A 17,263-nucleotide genomic window follows, 5' to 3' on the forward strand; every position below is an offset into this window, starting at 1 on the left:
AACTGGATGGATTCTCATGCTCTCTGGCAACCGCAGCTTAAAGGCCACCAGGTTGATTTGTTGGATTACCTCAAATGGTCCCACCCTCCTGGGTTTGAGCTTCTTGCAACCTCCTTTTCAGGGCAACCCTTACGTGGAAAACCACACCTTATCCCCAACCTGGATCACTTCCCCCGGCCGCCAATGCTTGTCGGCCTGCCTCTTGTAGACCTCCTTGGCCCTTTCCAAGTTCAACTGCAGCTGCAGGTGGATCGCCTCCATTTCCTCTGCAAAGCGTTCCGCTGCAGGCACACTCCATGACTCCTCCCCCCTTCCCGGGAATGCCCTTGGGTGACAACCGTGGTTAGCAAAAAACGGAGCCATTCCCGTGGAAACATTATCCGCGTTGTTGTAGGCAAACTCAGCCAGAGCAAGTTTGTCCACCCACTCGCTAGGTCTCTGACCAACTTAACACCGCAAATACTGTTGCAAAACAGCATTTGCTCTCTCCGCCTGCCCATTAGTCTCCGGGTGCCTGGCTATGGTAAAACTCACCTCCACCTGCAACAGACTCATGAATCTGTGCCAGAAACGCGAGGTGAACTGAGTCCCCCTATCTGAGACCACCCGCGTGGGTACCCCGTGTAACCTAAACACGTGCTCAACGAACAGCTTGGCTGTTTCTTCTGCCGTCACAGCATGCGAGCAGGCCACAAAATGGCACATTTTTGTTAGAAGGTCCACCACCACCCTGATCGCTGTCTTTCCCCTGGACCTGGGCAGATCAGTGATGAAGTCCACCGCCACCACTTCCCATGGCCTGCCCGATGTGGGCAAAGGTTCCAGCAAACCAGCGGGCGCCACCCTTTCCCCTTTGGCCCTCTGGCAGGTGTCACATCCTCTCACGTACTCCTTAACATCTTCCCTCACCTTGGGCCACCAAAATTCCCTGGTGACCAGCAACATGGTTTTGTGCTGCCCAAAGTGCCCCGCCGTGCAGCTATCATGAAGCTGTTTGAGCACTCTGTTCCTAAGGTTTTCCCCCGGGACATACAAAGCTCCCCTATAGTACAGGAGCCCTCCCTTTAATTCGAAACCTCCCTCGGAACCTCCCCTTTGCCTTAACTCCCCCGTCTTTTGCCTGGCAAAGTCATCCTCTCTGAGCAGCCCCCTCAGTTCATCCTCCTTGACCAACGCCCCCCCACACATCCACTTGCTCTCGGGGAACATCAGTCTTGCCACCGGGACCCCTTCTTCCGCCATATACTCCGGTTTCCGTGACAGGGCATCGGCCCTTGCGTTCTGTTCTCCCGGCACATACTGGATCTGAAAGTTAAAGTTGGCAAAGAACTCCGCCCACCTTATCTGTCTCTGGCACAACACCCTCACCGTTCGCCAGTACTCCAAATTCTTGTAGTCGGTGCACACCAAGATTTGGTGCCTCGCTCCAATCAGAAAATGGCGCCATTGTTTGAACGCAGCGACGATCGCAAGCAATCCCTTATCGTAGATAGTATAGTTCTGCTCCGATTTACTCATTTCCGTGAAAAGAAGGCACACGGACGCCACTCCCCTTTTTGATCTGGCTGCAGTAAAACCGCCCCAATCACCTAATCAGAGGTGTCTGTCTCAACCTGTAGTGGTCGATCAGGGTTGACGTGGAGCAGTTGCTCCTCTGATGCAAAGACCCTCTTTAGCTACTCGAAACCTTCTTGTGCCGCCTCCGTCCAGTGAAACTTCTTCTTGGCACTAAGACAGTCCGTTATGGGCGCCGTCAGTTTCGTGAAACCTTTGATGAATTTCCTATAGAAATTGCTGAAGCCCAGGAAACGCTGAACATCCTTCCTGGTCTTAGGGCTTTCCCATTCCACAATCACCTTCACCTTCTCCGGATCCATGGCCAGACCCTTGTCTGACAGCCTGTAACCCAGGAACTGGACCTCTTTCGTGTGGAACTGACACTTCTCCAGCTTCACCCACAATCGATGCTCCTTAAGTTTGCTCAGGACCTCCCGTACGTCCTTGACGTGCTGTTTCTCGTTGTCCGAGTACACCAGCACATCGTCCAGGAAACAAACGCAGTTCCGGTACAGCAAAGGCCCTAGCACGTGGTGCATGAAGACTTGGAAACAGGGACTTCCGCACTGTAATCCGAAAGGCATAACGAGATACTCAAACGCCCCCAGCGGGGTGAACATGGTGGTTTTCCACTCATCGCCGTCTCGCACTCTGATGAGATTGTACGCCCCCCAGAGGTCCAACTTGGTGAAAATCTTCCCCTTTCACACCCTGGCTAGAACGTCGTCAATCCTGGGCATTGGGAAGGCCACCGGTTCCGTCAGGCTGTTCAGGATTCTGAAATCTACGACCAAGCGGCGTTCGTTAGTCGATTTCTTGTCCACGAAGAACACAGGGCTCCCACCAGCTGCCTTGGATTCTCTGATGAATCCCCTCCTCAGATTTTTCTCAATAAAGTCCTTTAGGTTTTCAATTTCTCCTTCCGACATGGCGTAGGTCCGTCCCACAGGCAGCGTGGCCCCCGGCTTCAGGTTGATCTGACAAATCATATGGCCGATGAGGTGGCAACGTGTCAGCCTCCTTTTCACTGAACACCTCCTGCAGGTCCCTGTAGCACGAAGGTATTTCAGTAGTTCCTGCTCCGCATGCTGCTGCCATCCTGGCCTCCGTCAGCCGGTGTTGCTCTAGGCCCAGGCAGTTCTCCATGCAGTCCGTCGAACCAAAAGTGAGGGACCGTTGGTGCCATGATACCACCGGGTCGTGCAAGGCCAACCAACTCATGCTCAATATGATCGGTGGACCCGCCAAGGTGGCCACGTGAAAGGTGATGACCTCGGAGTGGGTAGACACCCGCATCCTCATGGGAGGCGTTCAATGTGTGACTTCACCACCCAACAGTTCTCTCCCATCAATGGTAGTAACTTGCAACGGAAAATCCAAAGGCCTCAGGTTCAGTTGGTGCCGGGCCGCAAACTCCTTGCTTAAAAAAGGATGCAGAAGCACCTGAGTCCACTAAAGCGAATTCCTCCACCGTCTGGCCATTGGGAAGCTCTAGAACCACTTTCAACATTATGCTTGCTTTGGGGTGTCCAAGCCGGGGACTTTCGCTGTCTCTAGCGCCTGGCTGTTGCCCCGGTTCATCACCAGCCAGGCCTCCTCGTTTCCTGACATCTTAGGAGCCTCTGCCTCAGTCTGTTGAGCAGCCCCAACCATTCCCTGTCAGTTACGACGCTCAGGACACACTCTGGCAAAGTGCCCTGCTTTCTGACAGACAAAACATTTCTTGGCCGCTTGCCAGTCTTTTTTCTCCTTCCCGCCTGGCCGTTGCGTTTTCAAACTTTCCCGCGCGCGGGCAGCGTCTATCTCCATTGGCTCTGTCATTTGCTGACCCTCTGAGGCAGCTGCCGGCATTTCAGGAATGCGGTTACCATGGTAACTCCTTTCCTTGCCTTGTCTCCTTTCCCGCTGTCTGGCTTCTTGTCTCAACCCCACCGCAAGCGCAGCCTTCGTTAACCCATCCATGTCCTTAGGGCGTGGACCCCTGGCCAGTTCGTCCTTAACTTCCGAGTTCAAACCTCCCTTAAATAGAGCTTGTACTGGCTGTGACTCCAATTCCCAGCCCAGTTTGTGTATAAGCATGGCGAACTCGGACCAATAATCACGCACCGTGGATTTGCCCTGCTTCAAAGCTAACAACTCCTCCTGTGTCTTGTCAATTAAACTTTCATCTGAGTAGATAAAGTCCATAGCCTGCCAGAATTTGGACAGATTCTTGAGCGCTTCATTCCCCGAGGCAATTAACGGCCTCACCCACCTCTTGGCAGAGCCCGACAGGTGACTAATTACTTGAGAAACTTTCTGCGCGTCATCCTCAAACTGAGCGCTGTGCAGTTCCAAAAAATAACACATCTCCGTTTTGAAATCCAAATAAGTCCCAGGGTCTCCACAAAATTTTTCCACCCACGCAGACCTGCCCCCTGCCACTGGCCCACCTGCGGTTCCTTGCTGTGCAGCTCTGGATTCCATAAGCCGAGATTCCAAGTCCGAAGCACGAGCCTGAAGAGCCGCATTTTTTCCCCTCAAGTCTGCCAATTCCTTTTCCTTTTCCTAGATTCCAGCAGCAGTGTTTTGAGAAGCGTCAAGCTGTGAGGGATGTGTTTGCTGCCAAGCTAGTCTGGAGATAACATTCCAGGCACCTAGCCACTTCTGTCCGGTAGATTTATTACTGCAAATTACAAGCCAACTCCGGAGCTCCAAACAACGCGTCCGTGTTGCTTAGTCAGTTGACGCTTCTGAATTTTCATGACGTTTCTTTCTAGACCAGCATGCCCAGCGAGGCAGGGAACGCCTCTTACTTCCCCTCTTCTGAAAATAGCTAGTTCCTGGAACAGACTGGCCACTCCCTAATTCAGTCTCTGATTCAGAGGACTGGCTGGAAAAGGGCTGTTTAGGCTCTCGGTAAGTGCTTCCATGCCCCCCCCCTTCTCTGGCTGCCTCCCTTTCCCTGACAGTTATCAACCATAATAATCTGCTTTCTTTTATCTTCTTATGAACTCTCTTTATATTTCTATTTAAATATTTTATTCTAACCATAAATCCATTTGCAAAAGTTAATTAAAACAAGTCCAAGTAGTAATTTGCAGGCATTGCTTTTTCTGGTAATCTCTGTATTTCTTCCAATCTTTTTGATTGCTATAACCTCTGATTGCATCTGTAAATCTTGCCAATTCAACATAACTAAATAAAGTGGTACCTCAGGTTAAGAACTTAATTCGTTCTGGGGGTCTGTTCTTAACCTGAAACTGTTCTTAACCTGAAGCACCACTTTAGCTAATGGGGCCTCCTACGGCCGCCGCTTTGCCGTGGCACGATTTCTGTTCTCATCCTGAAGCAAAGTTCTTAACCTGAAGTACTATTTCTGGGTTAGCGGAGTCTATAACCTGAAGCATATGTAACCTGAAGCATATGTAACCCGAGGTACCACTGTAATTTATCTTCCATTCTTGTTTTGTTGGAATTATTTCTTTTTTCCAGTTTTTTGCAAGCAGGGTTCTAGCCACCGCCACCGCATACAAGAATAATTTCTTATCCTCTCTGGCTATATCCCTATCAATTATTCCCAACAAAAAGGCTCCCCCCCCCCAAAAAAAATAATAATTTCCCCTCCATCTCTTCAAAAACCAAATCCCAGAAGCCCTTAATTTTTTCACATTGCCACCACATGTGTATAAGCGTGCCCCCCACTCGATTGCACCTCCTATTGTGTTTTTCGCAACTTTCTGACTTGTTGCAGGACCTTAACCAGACCTTGGCAGAGTATATGCAGAGTTTACGAAAGCAATCAGCTGCAGGCAGGGTGGACGAAGCAGGAACCAGTAACTTGTACTTATTGGTGTTTATTATATACAGGAACAGAACAGAACACGGATCTTTAACTTGCTCTCTCTTGTGGCTCACAACTCTCAAACCTCCAACTCCTACTCTCTGACTAGAACATTCCAGTCAGTAGGCCATAAATCATTATTCCCATGAGAACTTGGCCAATGATGGAGCTGTCTCCAGGCCTTGTATCACCAGGCAGATTTTACTCCTTCACATTGCCTTGGCTGTCGGCCAACTCCTAATTGACTCTGTGTGAAGCTGCACGTATTCAAAATCCCAACACCTCCAACATAAAGTTAATTTAGTTTCATACATTTTATGAATTTTGGTAGGTGTTAAGTACCACCTAAAGAGCATCTTTATCATATTTTCTTTTATTGCTTTGCATGCTGTGAATTTCTAATTTTCCCTCCATAGTTTTTCCCACTGTTTTATTTGAATGTTTTTACCCAGATGCATAGCTCATTTAATCATTACTTCCTTGATTTGTTCGTCCTTAACTTCCCATTCTAATTATAATCCATACATTTTAGAAATTACCTTTACTTTACTTTGTAATATGTTTTTATCTAATAGTGAGACTTCTGTCATAAATCTTTTGTTTTTGTCTTCGTTGAATTTCCCAAATAACTGGTGGTATTGAATCCACTCTGTCAGGTAGTGCTTTATTTCTTCATAATCCTTTAATTTTAATTTATTATCCCTTTTCTCTAGCAAATCCCTATATGTAGCCCAGGTTGTTTCCATATTTTTCTTTTTAATCATTATCACTTCAATGGGAGACAGCCACCAGGGTACTTTAGGTTCTAAAAGTTCTTTATATTACCCCCATACTTTATACAATGATTTTCTTATAATATGGTTAAGAAAGCCCTTATGCACCTTCACTTTTTCGTACCCTAGGTAGGCGTGCCAGCCGAAACGATTATCGAACCCCTCCAGGTCCAATAAATCTCCATTGTTTAGTGTTAGCCATTCTCTCAACCACATGAAGCAAGCTGCATCATAATATAAATTTAAATCGGGTAACGACAATCCGCCTCTATTTTTACTATCTATTAATAATTTATATTTAATTCTCACCGTTTTGAGTAACTCATTGTTACCTACTTCTGCAGCTACCAGAGCCTGAAAAAAATGCATTTTTAGTTCCTTACATGCTGAAGTGATATATTTTCTACCAAGCGTTAGAGCAGACCTTGCGGCTTTTAAAAAAATAATGTGTTTACATGGTGAGTGTTGTGACGCTCTAATGATTCAGTGTTTAAAATGTTAACATTTCCTCCTTTGTAGGGAAGGAACCCTTTCTATTTAGAACCATCAGTTTTAATTACAATCACAGATGGAAGCAAATTGACAAATACTACAGGTGTGCAGGAGGAGGTAAGAGAAGCTCCTAAGCTTTAAACTGTAATATGGCTGCATGGAATGTGTTCTCCTCTTGGGAGTTTAAAAAAGTACTCCTGTCCTGATATTCCTATGGTGTTAAAGGTGTTTCATAACAATTTTGTGCAGAATTATTGGTTATATTTCTATCCTGCTCTTGCTGTGTTGCTAAGAGAGAGATTAGACTGAGAGAAGGAAGGAAACCTGTCTTACATACAGATTCAAATTTGTTGGTCCATCTAGTTCAGGATTCTCTGCCATGACTAGCTGCAGCTCTTCAGGGTTTCAAACAGGGCCTTTACCAGCCTTACCTGGAAATGCTGGGGACTGAACTTGGGACCTTATTCATGCTAAGCAAGTGCTCTACCATGCTTAATCACAGCCCAGAGATAACTGTGAACTTCATAGCTGACTAGAAATCATTCCTATGAACAGTTGGAATATAGACAAAATTAGATGAAGAAAATAAATCTCCATCTGGGCTGTTTTCTTATTTTTCACTGTTTAAAAACACACAGAGGGCTGGATGTCATTGATCTTCCTTGAGATTTTAGCAGAAAATGGAACTAGCTACATGTTCCTTTTCAGTTAGAATCAAATGGGCTTCTTCTTCTAGCAAAGCCCTTAGATGGATGTCTGTCTTTTTAGCTTCATCTTCCTTTGACTTCTCCCCTGCCTGGAAGTGAGTTAACCAAAGAACCATTTCGCTGGGATCAGAGGCTGTTTGCCCTTGTGCTGCGCTTGCCTGGAGCGTCTTCAGTGGAACAGGAACAGCTAGGAAGTGTCCCTACATATGAGTCTGCTATTACACAGATGTGTGAAGTCACAGGAGGTAGCTGCTGCTTTTTTCTCCCTATTCTTGGTTTGCAAATCTAAATCCATCTACTTTGAAATAATGGTGTTGGTGCATTCACATGTATTATATGGCTCAAATTCTCATTCATGTCTATATGTTGTGTGTATGCCTGCATACAGGGGGTATACAATTCCCTCTTTCATTTATCATTACTGACTAGCTTGGAAATCTGGTAGAGCACCTTCAGAGTAAAAGCTGGAAAGTGAGGTGGGGGAAACTGCCAGATGGAATAATGGAGGTGGGCCCAGAGTTCCTTGGTGTGCTTCAAATAATGGTATTTCTGTTTTGCAAAGTCTTGTCTGCTCCTCAGAGTGGCAAAGAAAATAGCTATCCTGTTCTATTCTTACCAAGGCACTGAATACTGTGTGTGCATGCTTTTTCTAAGTTAAAAATCATGCAAGTTTGAAATTCAGGTCCATATTCCTAATCACATAAAGCTTCATTTCTTTATTAACTTTGAATTCCTCCTATTACTTCAATGTAGTGCCCAAGTTAAAAGTCGCTTAGTGGTATACTAAATGCACTAGTGGAATCACTTGCACAAGAGAAGGCCCAGGAAACCAGTGCAGTTCTTGTGGCTGGTTGCACAACAGATTGCTGTAGTCCTGATACTTCCTGTTGCACATCTGGTTGCACAGCAACTGTTATTCTCACCCTTATGCTTGTGCAACAGCCCTTGCACTGGTGGTCAGAGAACATTGAGTCTGGGACACAGTTTTGCTCCGAGACACAATTAGAGCAAAACCACTGCATGATCTTAGGCTGTTCAGTGGCTGTTCTTAACCTCACAAAGGGGTAGAACCAAATTCATCAGCCCCTGTGTGAAGCTAAATATTCTCAGCTTTAGTCAAACCAGGCATTTGTGCCCTAGGGAAGACTTAATGGGAGGTGGATGGTCTTCTTTGGCGATCACTCGTAGCCAAGTAAGATTGTCTTCCATGAATATGGTCTTAACAGTGCGTCCATAGGTGACTGTGGAGGCCAATTCTGGATCTGCACATCCTTCCACAGTGGGGACATAGGTTTCTGGGCAGGAGTTGACCATAGTAAGGATTTGCCAAACGTGCCTTCCTCTTAGCTCGTTTCTCGCTTTCGTCCTGAATTTGTGCTTCTTCAAAGTCCATGACGCCTTTGGTAAAGGCTGTTCTCCAACTGGAGTGATCACAGGTCAGTGTTTCCCAGTTGTTAGTGTTTATACTACATTTTAAAGTTTTTCCTTGAGAGCGTCTTTAAACCTCTTTTGTTGTCCACCGGCATTATGCTTTCCATTCTTAAGTTTGGAATAGAGTAGTTGCTTTCCAAGAAGATAATCGGGCATCGGAACAACACGACCAGTCCAACAAAGTTGATGTTGAAGAATCAATGTTTTGACACTGGTGAACTTTGCTTCTTCCAGCACACTGGCATTAGTTTGCCTGTCTTATCAAGAGATACGTAAAAAATTTCAGAGACACCACTGATGGAATCTTTTGAGAAGTTGGAAATGGCGTTTATAAGTGGTCCATGTTTCACAAGCGTACTGTAAAGTTGGTAGTATAATAGCTTTGTAAACAAGCATTTTGGTTTCCCTACGAATGTCTCAGTCCTCAAACACTCTGTGCTTCAGTCGGGAGAAAGCCACACTCACAGAGCTCAGGCTATGCTGGATTTCAACACTTTCCAAGGTCACAACATTAAGTTGGATTTCCGGCGCTGCTGAGGGTTTGTGACACCATTAAGTTGGATTTGTGACGCTGCTGCGCCGCCGGAGCACGATTTCTGTTCTCATCCTGAAGCAAAGTTCTTAACCCGAGGTACTATTTCTGGGTTAGCGGAGTCTGTAACCTGAAGCGTATGTAACCTGAGGTACCACTGTACCAGACTTTTAGAAGACATTTGAAGGCAGCCCTGTTTAGGGAAGCTTTTAATATTTGATGCATTACTGTATTTTAATATTTTGTTGGAAGCCGCCCAGAGTGGCTGGGGAGGCCCGGCCAGATGGGCGGGTTATAAATAATAAATTATTATTATTATTATTTGTTTGAGAATTTGTAGGATGTTGGGGGCAACTTTCATGCTAGTTAGTACTGCTAATAGGTATTCCCACTCTAAGCAATCAAAGGCTTTGAGGATGTCCAGGGACATAATTGTCAGTGGGAGTTTGGTTGTCTTGCTGTGTTCGATCAGGTTCAGTAGTTTCCTGATGGGGTCTGTAATACTGCGACCAGGGACAAAGGCAGTCTGGTCTGGGGCTATTACAGTAACTTGCATAAGAAAAATTTTAGGCGGTTGGCCAATATTGATGTGAATATCTTGTAGTCTTGGTTTATTAATGAGATTGGGTGGTATGATTCTACTTTGAGGCTGTCTTTCAGTGGTTTTGGGATGGAGACTATTTTGGAGTGGATCCAGGTTTTGGGAATTGGCCCCCTTTCATGATGTCGTTTAATAGGCGGGTCATGTAGGGCATCAAGGGTTCTTTGAATTTCCTATAGAATTCTGCTGTGAAGCCATCTGGGCCTGGGGCTTTGTGTGGTGTCAGGTTTTTGAAGACCTTATCTATTTCCTCTGGGGTAATAGTGTTGGTTTCTGTTCTTATCACTGTGCAGCTGCTTGCAGTCACAGGACTGTGTTTACATTCCAGAGACAGTCCAGGCTGTTGGAGTCTCATGGGAAAGGGAGACGGGATGTGACGTTGCTGGTTTCCTTTGTTCCTTTGTGTTTTAGTTGCTCTCTGCTTCTCATAGAGAGAGGATGTATATTTTCTTTGCTCTCTGCATAGCTTAGTAATAAAGCATGGCGTGTAGCCCATACCTATCTCATCCTTCCGCTGTGGTGTTGTTTTAATGCTCTGCTGGGATGGCTCGGATGAAGATGAGCCTTATCAGCTCGGACGAATGGAGCTAAAATCCCAAAATTTTTGGTTATGGGCGCCAGAAGAACGGAATCCAGATGACGAACGGCCTTGCAGACAACTTCATTGTCCAGAAAGTGGGAGAAGCAACAAGAGGAACAGCCATTTTAGATCTGGTCCTAACCAATGTTGATGACCTGGTTAGTGGGGTAGAAGTGGAAGAATCATTAGGCACGAGTGATCATGCTCTTCTGAAGTTTACTATACAGCGGAAAGGAGCAGCCAAGCATACTAGGACTCAATTTCTTGACTTTAAGAAAGCCGACTTCATAAAACTTAGGGAAGTGCTGGGTGAGATCCCATGGACAGTAATACAGTGACCTCATTGTGGGAGTTTACTATAGATCCCCAAGCCAAACGGAGGACATAGATGATGCCTTCCTGGAACAGATGGCCAAGCATGCAAAAGGAAGAGAGATAGTAGTAATGGGGGACTTCAATTACCCGGATATTTGTTGGATGTCAAACTCAGCCAAGAGCATAAGGTCAAACAGATTCCTCACTGGCATTGCAGACAACTTCATTGTCCAGAAAGTGGGAGAAGCAACAAGAGGAACAGCCATTTTAGATCTGGTCCTAACCAATGTTGATGACCTGGTTAGTGGGGTAGAAGTGGAAGAATCATTAGGCACGAGTGATCATGCTCTTCTGAAGTTTACTATACAGCGGAAAGGAGCAGCCAAGCATACTAGGACTCAATTTCTTGACTTTAAGAAAGCCGACTTCATAAAACTTAGGGAAGTGCTGGGTGAGATCCCATGGACAGTAATACTAAAAGGAAAGGGAGTTCATGATGGCTGGCAGTTTGTTAAGAGGGAGATAGTAAAAGCACAACTTCAGGCAATAGCAATGAGACGGAAACATGGAAGGTGCCTAAAGAAGCCAGGGTGGCTATCTAAAGAACTTTTAACTGAGTTAAGAATAAAAAATGATGTGTACAAAAAATGGAGAAGGGGGGAACCACCAAAGAGGAATTCAAACAAATAGCCAGCACGTGTAGACACAAAGTCAGAAAAGCTAAAGCACAGAATGAACTCAGACTTGCTAGAGAGGTTAAAAGCAACAAAAAAGGCTTTTATGGGTATGTTCGTAGCAAAAGGAAGAAGAAAGAAACAGTGGGGTCACTCAGAGGAGAAGATGGTGAAATGCAAACAGGGGACACAGAAAGGGCTGAACTCCTCAATGCCTTCTTTGCCTCAGTCTTCTCCGATAAAGAAAACAATGCCTGACCTGAAGAATTTGAAGCAAATGATTCAGCAAAGGAAACACAGCCCAGAATAACTAAGGAGATAGTACAAGAATACTTGGCTAGTTTAGATGTATTCAAGTCTCCAGGGCCAGATGAACTGCATCCAAGAGTATTAAAAGAACTGGCAGATGTGATCTCAGAACCACTGGCAGTCATCTTTGAGAATTCCTGGAGAACAGGCGAAGTCCCGGCAGACTGGAGGAGGGCAAATGTTGTCCCTATTTTCAAAAAGGGGAAAAGAGAGGACCCAAATAATTACCGCCCAGTCAGTCTGACATCAATACCAGGGAAGATTCTGGAGCAGATCATTAAGCAAACAGTCTGTGAGCACCTAGAAAGGAATGCTGTGATCACCAATAGTCAGCATGGATTTCTGAAAAATAAGTCATGTCAGATTAACCTCATCTCGTTTTTTGACAGAATTGCAAGCCTGGTAGATGAAGGGAACGCAGTGGATGTAGCCTACCTTGATTTCAGCAAGGCATTTGACAAGGTGCCCCATGATATTCTTGTAAAGAAGCTGGTAAAATGCGGTCTTGACTATGCTACCACTCAGTGGATTTGTAACTGGCTGACTGACCGAACCCAAAGGGTGCTCATCAATGGTTCCTCTTCATCCTGGAGAAGAGTGACTAGTGGGGTGCCACAGGGTTCTGTCTTGGGCCCGGTCTTATTCAACGTCTTTATCATCGACTTGGATGATGGACTCAAGGGCATCCTGATCAAATTTGCAGATGACACCAAACTGGGAGCAAATTTGCAGATGACACCAAACTGGGAGGGGTGGCTAACACCCCAGAGGACAGGATCACACTTCAAAACGACCTTGACAGATTACAGAACTGGGCCAAAACAAACAAGATGAATTTTAACAGGGAGAAATGTAAAGTATTGCACTTGGGCAAAAAAAATGAGAGGCACAAATACAAGATGGGTGACACCTGGCTTGAGAGCAGTACATGTGAAAAGGATCTAGGAGTCTTGGCTGACCACAAACTTGACATGAGCCAACAGTGTGACGCGGCAGCTAAAAAAGTCAATGCAATTCTGGGCTGCATCAATAGGAGTATAGCATCTAGATCAAGGGAAGTAATAGTGCCACTGTATTCTGCTCTGATCAGACCTCACCTGGAGTATTGTGTCCAGTTCTGGGCACCACAGTTCAAGAAGGACACTGACAAACTGGAACGTGTCCAGTGGAGGGCAACCAAAATGGTCAAAGGCCTGGAAACGATGTCTTATGAGGAACGGCTAAGGGAGCTGGGCATGTTTAGCCTGGAGAAGAGGAGGTTAAGGGGTGATATGATAGCCATGTTCAAATATATAAAAGGATGTCACATAGAGGAGGGAGAAAGGTTGTTTTCTGCTGCTCCAGAGAAGCGGACACGGAGCAATGGATCCAAACTACAAGAAAGAAGATTCCACCTAAACATTAGGAAGAACTTCCTGACAGTAAGAGCTGTTCGACAGTGGAATTTGCTGCCAAGGAGTGTGGTGGAGTCTCCTTCTTTGGAGGTCTTTAAGCAGAGGCTTGACAACCATATGTCAGGAGTGCTCTGGTGGTGTTTCCTGCTTGGCAGGGGGTTGGACTCGATGGCCCTTGTGGTCTCTTCCAACTCTATGATTCTATGATTCTAAGAACGGAATGCAGCTTATCTTCTCTGCATGTCAAGAAGATTGATGAGAGGTATGTGCTCTTGCCCCGGGAAGGCTGCCAGTCCCTAATTAATGGCAATAAGGGGTGGACTTTGAACTTCAAGCCAAAGCACTAATCAGCTGCGGCAGAAGCTCAGGAGAAAGCGAAAGCCTTAAGAAGTGTGCTTTTGGAATGCAGCTGGTGGTAGAGAGACGCAGCTTGCTTTAAAAGACACAAGATTGCCAGTGCAAGAGTAACAGACGCTTTTGGAATTCCAAAGCTCGGTAAAGGGAATTATCACAACTGGGTGCAATATGCAGAGGCTCTGCTAAGAAAAGAGGGTCTGTTTAATGTGATAACAGATGCCCCCCCCCCCCAGCTCCTGTAACTGATGAGTGGAAAGCCAAGGATTCTAAAGCAAGGGGAACTCTGACGCTTATTGTGTCCCCTGAAGAGCTATGTCTTTCGCGTGACAAGGCCTCAGCCAGAGAAATGTGGGACAGTTTGCAAGAGTCACATTTGAGAACAGAAGCAGGCGCTTCTTTGTTCTTTTATGCCAAGTTGCATGGTATGGCACTTGCTGAAGGAGCAGATGTGCGTGCTCACCTCATGGAAATGCAGAATCTCAGGCATGCGTTGCAACAGCATGGAATCACCGTTCCAGAGGCTGTGTATTCCTTCATGATTCTACATTCTTTGGGTTCCAGTTGGGAAGCGATTGCCAGCCAGCTTGCTGTTTTGCCTACTGCTAAGCTGACGGTAGCACATGTCACTGCTGTGGTGTTAAATGAAGAGGATCGGCGTAGTGCTAGCTGTATCACAAAGGGGGAGCCCTCACAGACATCATCCCAGAATGCAGTGCAACCACTAGATGGCGCCAAAGCTTTGAAGGCAGTGAAATGCTACTTGTGTGGACGTCTAGGCCACGTGAAAAGGGAGTGCAAACATCCCAAGGCCAAGGCAACAGAGCAGCGCAGCGATAGCTCAACGCGTGGAAAAGGCAAAGGCAAAGGTCCAAAGTCCAGGACAACGCAGAACAAGGCTATGGTCTCACGCTTCACTCCAAAGGTCCAGAAGACGTCTGGATCTTTCTTCATCGTCGACTTGGGAGCGACCAGACACGTTTGTCGGGACAAGCATCTCTTTGTGTCCTTTACTCCGCAGGAAGGTGCGATTCACCAGGCGGATGACCACACCATCTCCAGTCAAGGCTATGGAATGGTTGTTCTTCACGGCTTGGATGCATCGATACGCAACATTCTTTTTGTTCCAGATGCTGCACACAACCTACTGAGTGTCTCGCAGCTGACTGCACAGGACATAGACGTTTCCTTCAAGAAGAGGAAGTGCACCATCACCAAGAAAGATGACTATTTATTGCATGCTGATTATGTTGATCATTTCTTTGTATTGGATTATGATGATTCTGTTGATGTTGTGCAGGATGAAACGTTGTATTGCAGGTACTAACAAGGTTTTGCATGCAGGATGTATTCATGATTATCACAGGAAATTTGGTCATTTACACTTCGAGGCAGTTTCCAAAATGCCTGCCTTAGTTGAAGGTATGACTATTAAACCCTGCAGGTACCACATGAAGTGTAAGGCATGCGCAGCAAACAAGGTCAAAATGGCTGCAAAAGGTAAGGTGTCTAGTAGACAAGCTACAGAACCATACCAGATAGTGCATGCTGATCTTGTTGGTCCAAAAGCACCCTCTTTGGGTGGAGCCAAATACTTCATGGTTCTCATTGATTCATTTTCCAGGTATATTCATGTGTTCAATCTCAAGCAGAAATCAGAAGCGTTTCCTAGGTTCAAGGAATTCTGTGTTTGGTTGGAAAATGTGCATAGTAAACAGGTGAAATGTTTATTTACAGATCGAGGGAGAATTCACTTCTCAGCAGTTTGAAGCTTTTCTGACTGAGAAAGGAATTCAACATAATTTGTCAAGTCCACGATCTCCTTGGATGAATGGACTTTGTGAGAGGGCAAGCCAAACATTGCTTCAAGGCTTGAAAAGCTTGCTGCATGATTCCAATCTTCCAGAGAGTTATTGGGCAGAATCGCTCATCTGTTTTGTTTACACTTATAATCGCATATTATCATCACCGATTGGTTGTACCTGTTGGGATACTGCCAGGGAGATAAAGTCCATCATGGCCCCCAAGCCGGCTGCCGGACGATCCATTGATCTCCCGTAGTCACGCAGTATCAGCAATTAGCGACATGAGCTCCAGAACTAGCCCAACATCTAGAGCCGATGCACACTCTCTATCAGCAGATAATGCACAGCAGAAGTCGCACTCAGGAGAGCATTATTTACAAGTTTTATTCAGTGTTGATCAGAACAAAGAAAAACATGACTGCCTGCTTCAGTGTCTACGACACAGAGAGAGAAACGAAAGCAACAGAAAACATAAACATCCTGTGAACAGGAAATGCGCAGACTCTGTGACTCACAAAGCCTGCTCCCATTTAAGGTGGAACGGAAATATCCTAACATCCTGCCCCTTTCCGTGTAACCTGTAGTACCTGTGGTTCAACCCAATTGCAACCTTTGTACGTAAACCTTAAGTTGTTCTCTGTTAACAACCTTAGACAACAGATCAGCAGGAATTTCATTTCCTGCCATGTAGGACACCTGAATGAGTCCTTTCTGAATACACTCTCTTACACGATGTAGCTTAATCTGCAAGTACTTGGTTCTTTGCTTGCAACTCTCTGAGTTCAGCAAAGCCAAACAGGATCTATTGTCTTGATACTTGTACAGGACATTTCACAGAAACTCAGATGTCCTTAAACAGTTGCATCAACCATTCACAATCCATGAGTGAAAATGACAGAGCATCGAGTTCTGCTTCACAGGAACTTAGGCTCACTGTCGTCTGCTTCTTGCACAGCCAGTCAAACAGACAGTGGTTGTACATGTAGCATACTCCAGAAGTGCTTGTACCATCCGTGGTGTCACTTCCAAAACTTGCATCTGCAAAAATTTCAAGACCTCCAGTCTTCTGACTGGTGAACCTCAGCCTGTAGTGCATAGTCCCTTTCAAATAGCGGGCTATGCGCTTCAGAGCTTTCCAATCCTGAACAGTAGGATTGTTAGCATGTCTGCTAAGCAGGTTACAGCTTACAGCTATGTCAGGTCTTGAGCATCTAGCAATGAAATTCAACTTGCCTAGAATGCATCTGTACAGCGTTGTGTCAGAAAACGCTTCAGCAGTACTATCTACCTGGTAACCTTGCACCATCGGTGTGTCTGCTGGGTTTGCATCAACCAAATTCAACCTGGTTAACACATCAGCAATTTTCTGTGTTTGGTGTACCAGAAAATTACCTGCTTGGTCCCTCTCCACCTGCAGAGAAATATAGTTGGATACCTCACCAAGATCCTTCATGTCAAAGTGCTCCTTCAGTTGAGCTAGGGTGCTTTGGTACAAAGCCTGATTCTTCCAAAACATCAGAAGATCATCAACAAAACATAAACAATACAGTTTGTTTTGCCCCTCCTCCTTGACAAACACACATGGATCAGCTTTGCCCTGGTGAAAACCTAGAGAAAGCAATGTCTCAGTGAGTTTTGTGTTCCAACACCTGGCGCTCTGCTTGAGACCATATAAGGATTTCCGCAGTTTACAGACCATTCCCTTCTGTATCTGCATCCCATCAGGTGGAAGCATAAACAGCTCCTCCCCCAAAATCCCGTACAAAAAAACTGTATTAATGTCATGATGGGAAACATGCAGTTTCTCCTCCGCAGCGATCTTGAGCATGAGTCGAATGCTCTCATATTTGACGGTGGGTGAGTAGGTCTCGTGGTAATCCTGTCCTGGTACCTGTGAAAAACCTCTGGCAACCAAT

At 45.7% G+C, this 17,263-nt stretch overlaps 1 protein-coding gene across 6 annotated transcripts in view; it reads left to right on the forward strand.

The window, feature by feature from the left end:
• The window catches only part of LOC308467731 (integrator complex subunit 6-like), a 144,081-nt gene that overhangs the window by 54,877 nt on the left and 71,941 nt on the right, over positions 1 to 17,263 (forward strand). For 5 of the 6 annotated variants that reach the window (XR_013981273.1, XM_080989420.1, XM_080989419.1 and 2 more), the window contains 2 exons: positions 6,673 to 6,762; positions 7,414 to 7,597. Coding sequence is in view for 4 of the 6 variants with exons in the window: in XM_080989420.1 (XP_080845546.1) it covers positions 6,673 to 6,762; positions 7,414 to 7,597 (274 nt within the window). In the remaining 2 variants the exon portion in view is untranslated. The remainder of the gene's footprint in view (positions 1 to 6,672; positions 6,763 to 7,413; positions 7,598 to 17,263) is intronic. The other variant, XR_013981272.1, reaches the window with a different exon arrangement.

The sequence above is a fragment of the Podarcis pityusensis genome, assembly GCF_964106645.2.
Source record: "Podarcis pityusensis genome assembly, chromosome: W".
NCBI lineage: Eukaryota > Metazoa > Chordata > Lepidosauria > Squamata > Lacertidae > Podarcis > Podarcis pityusensis.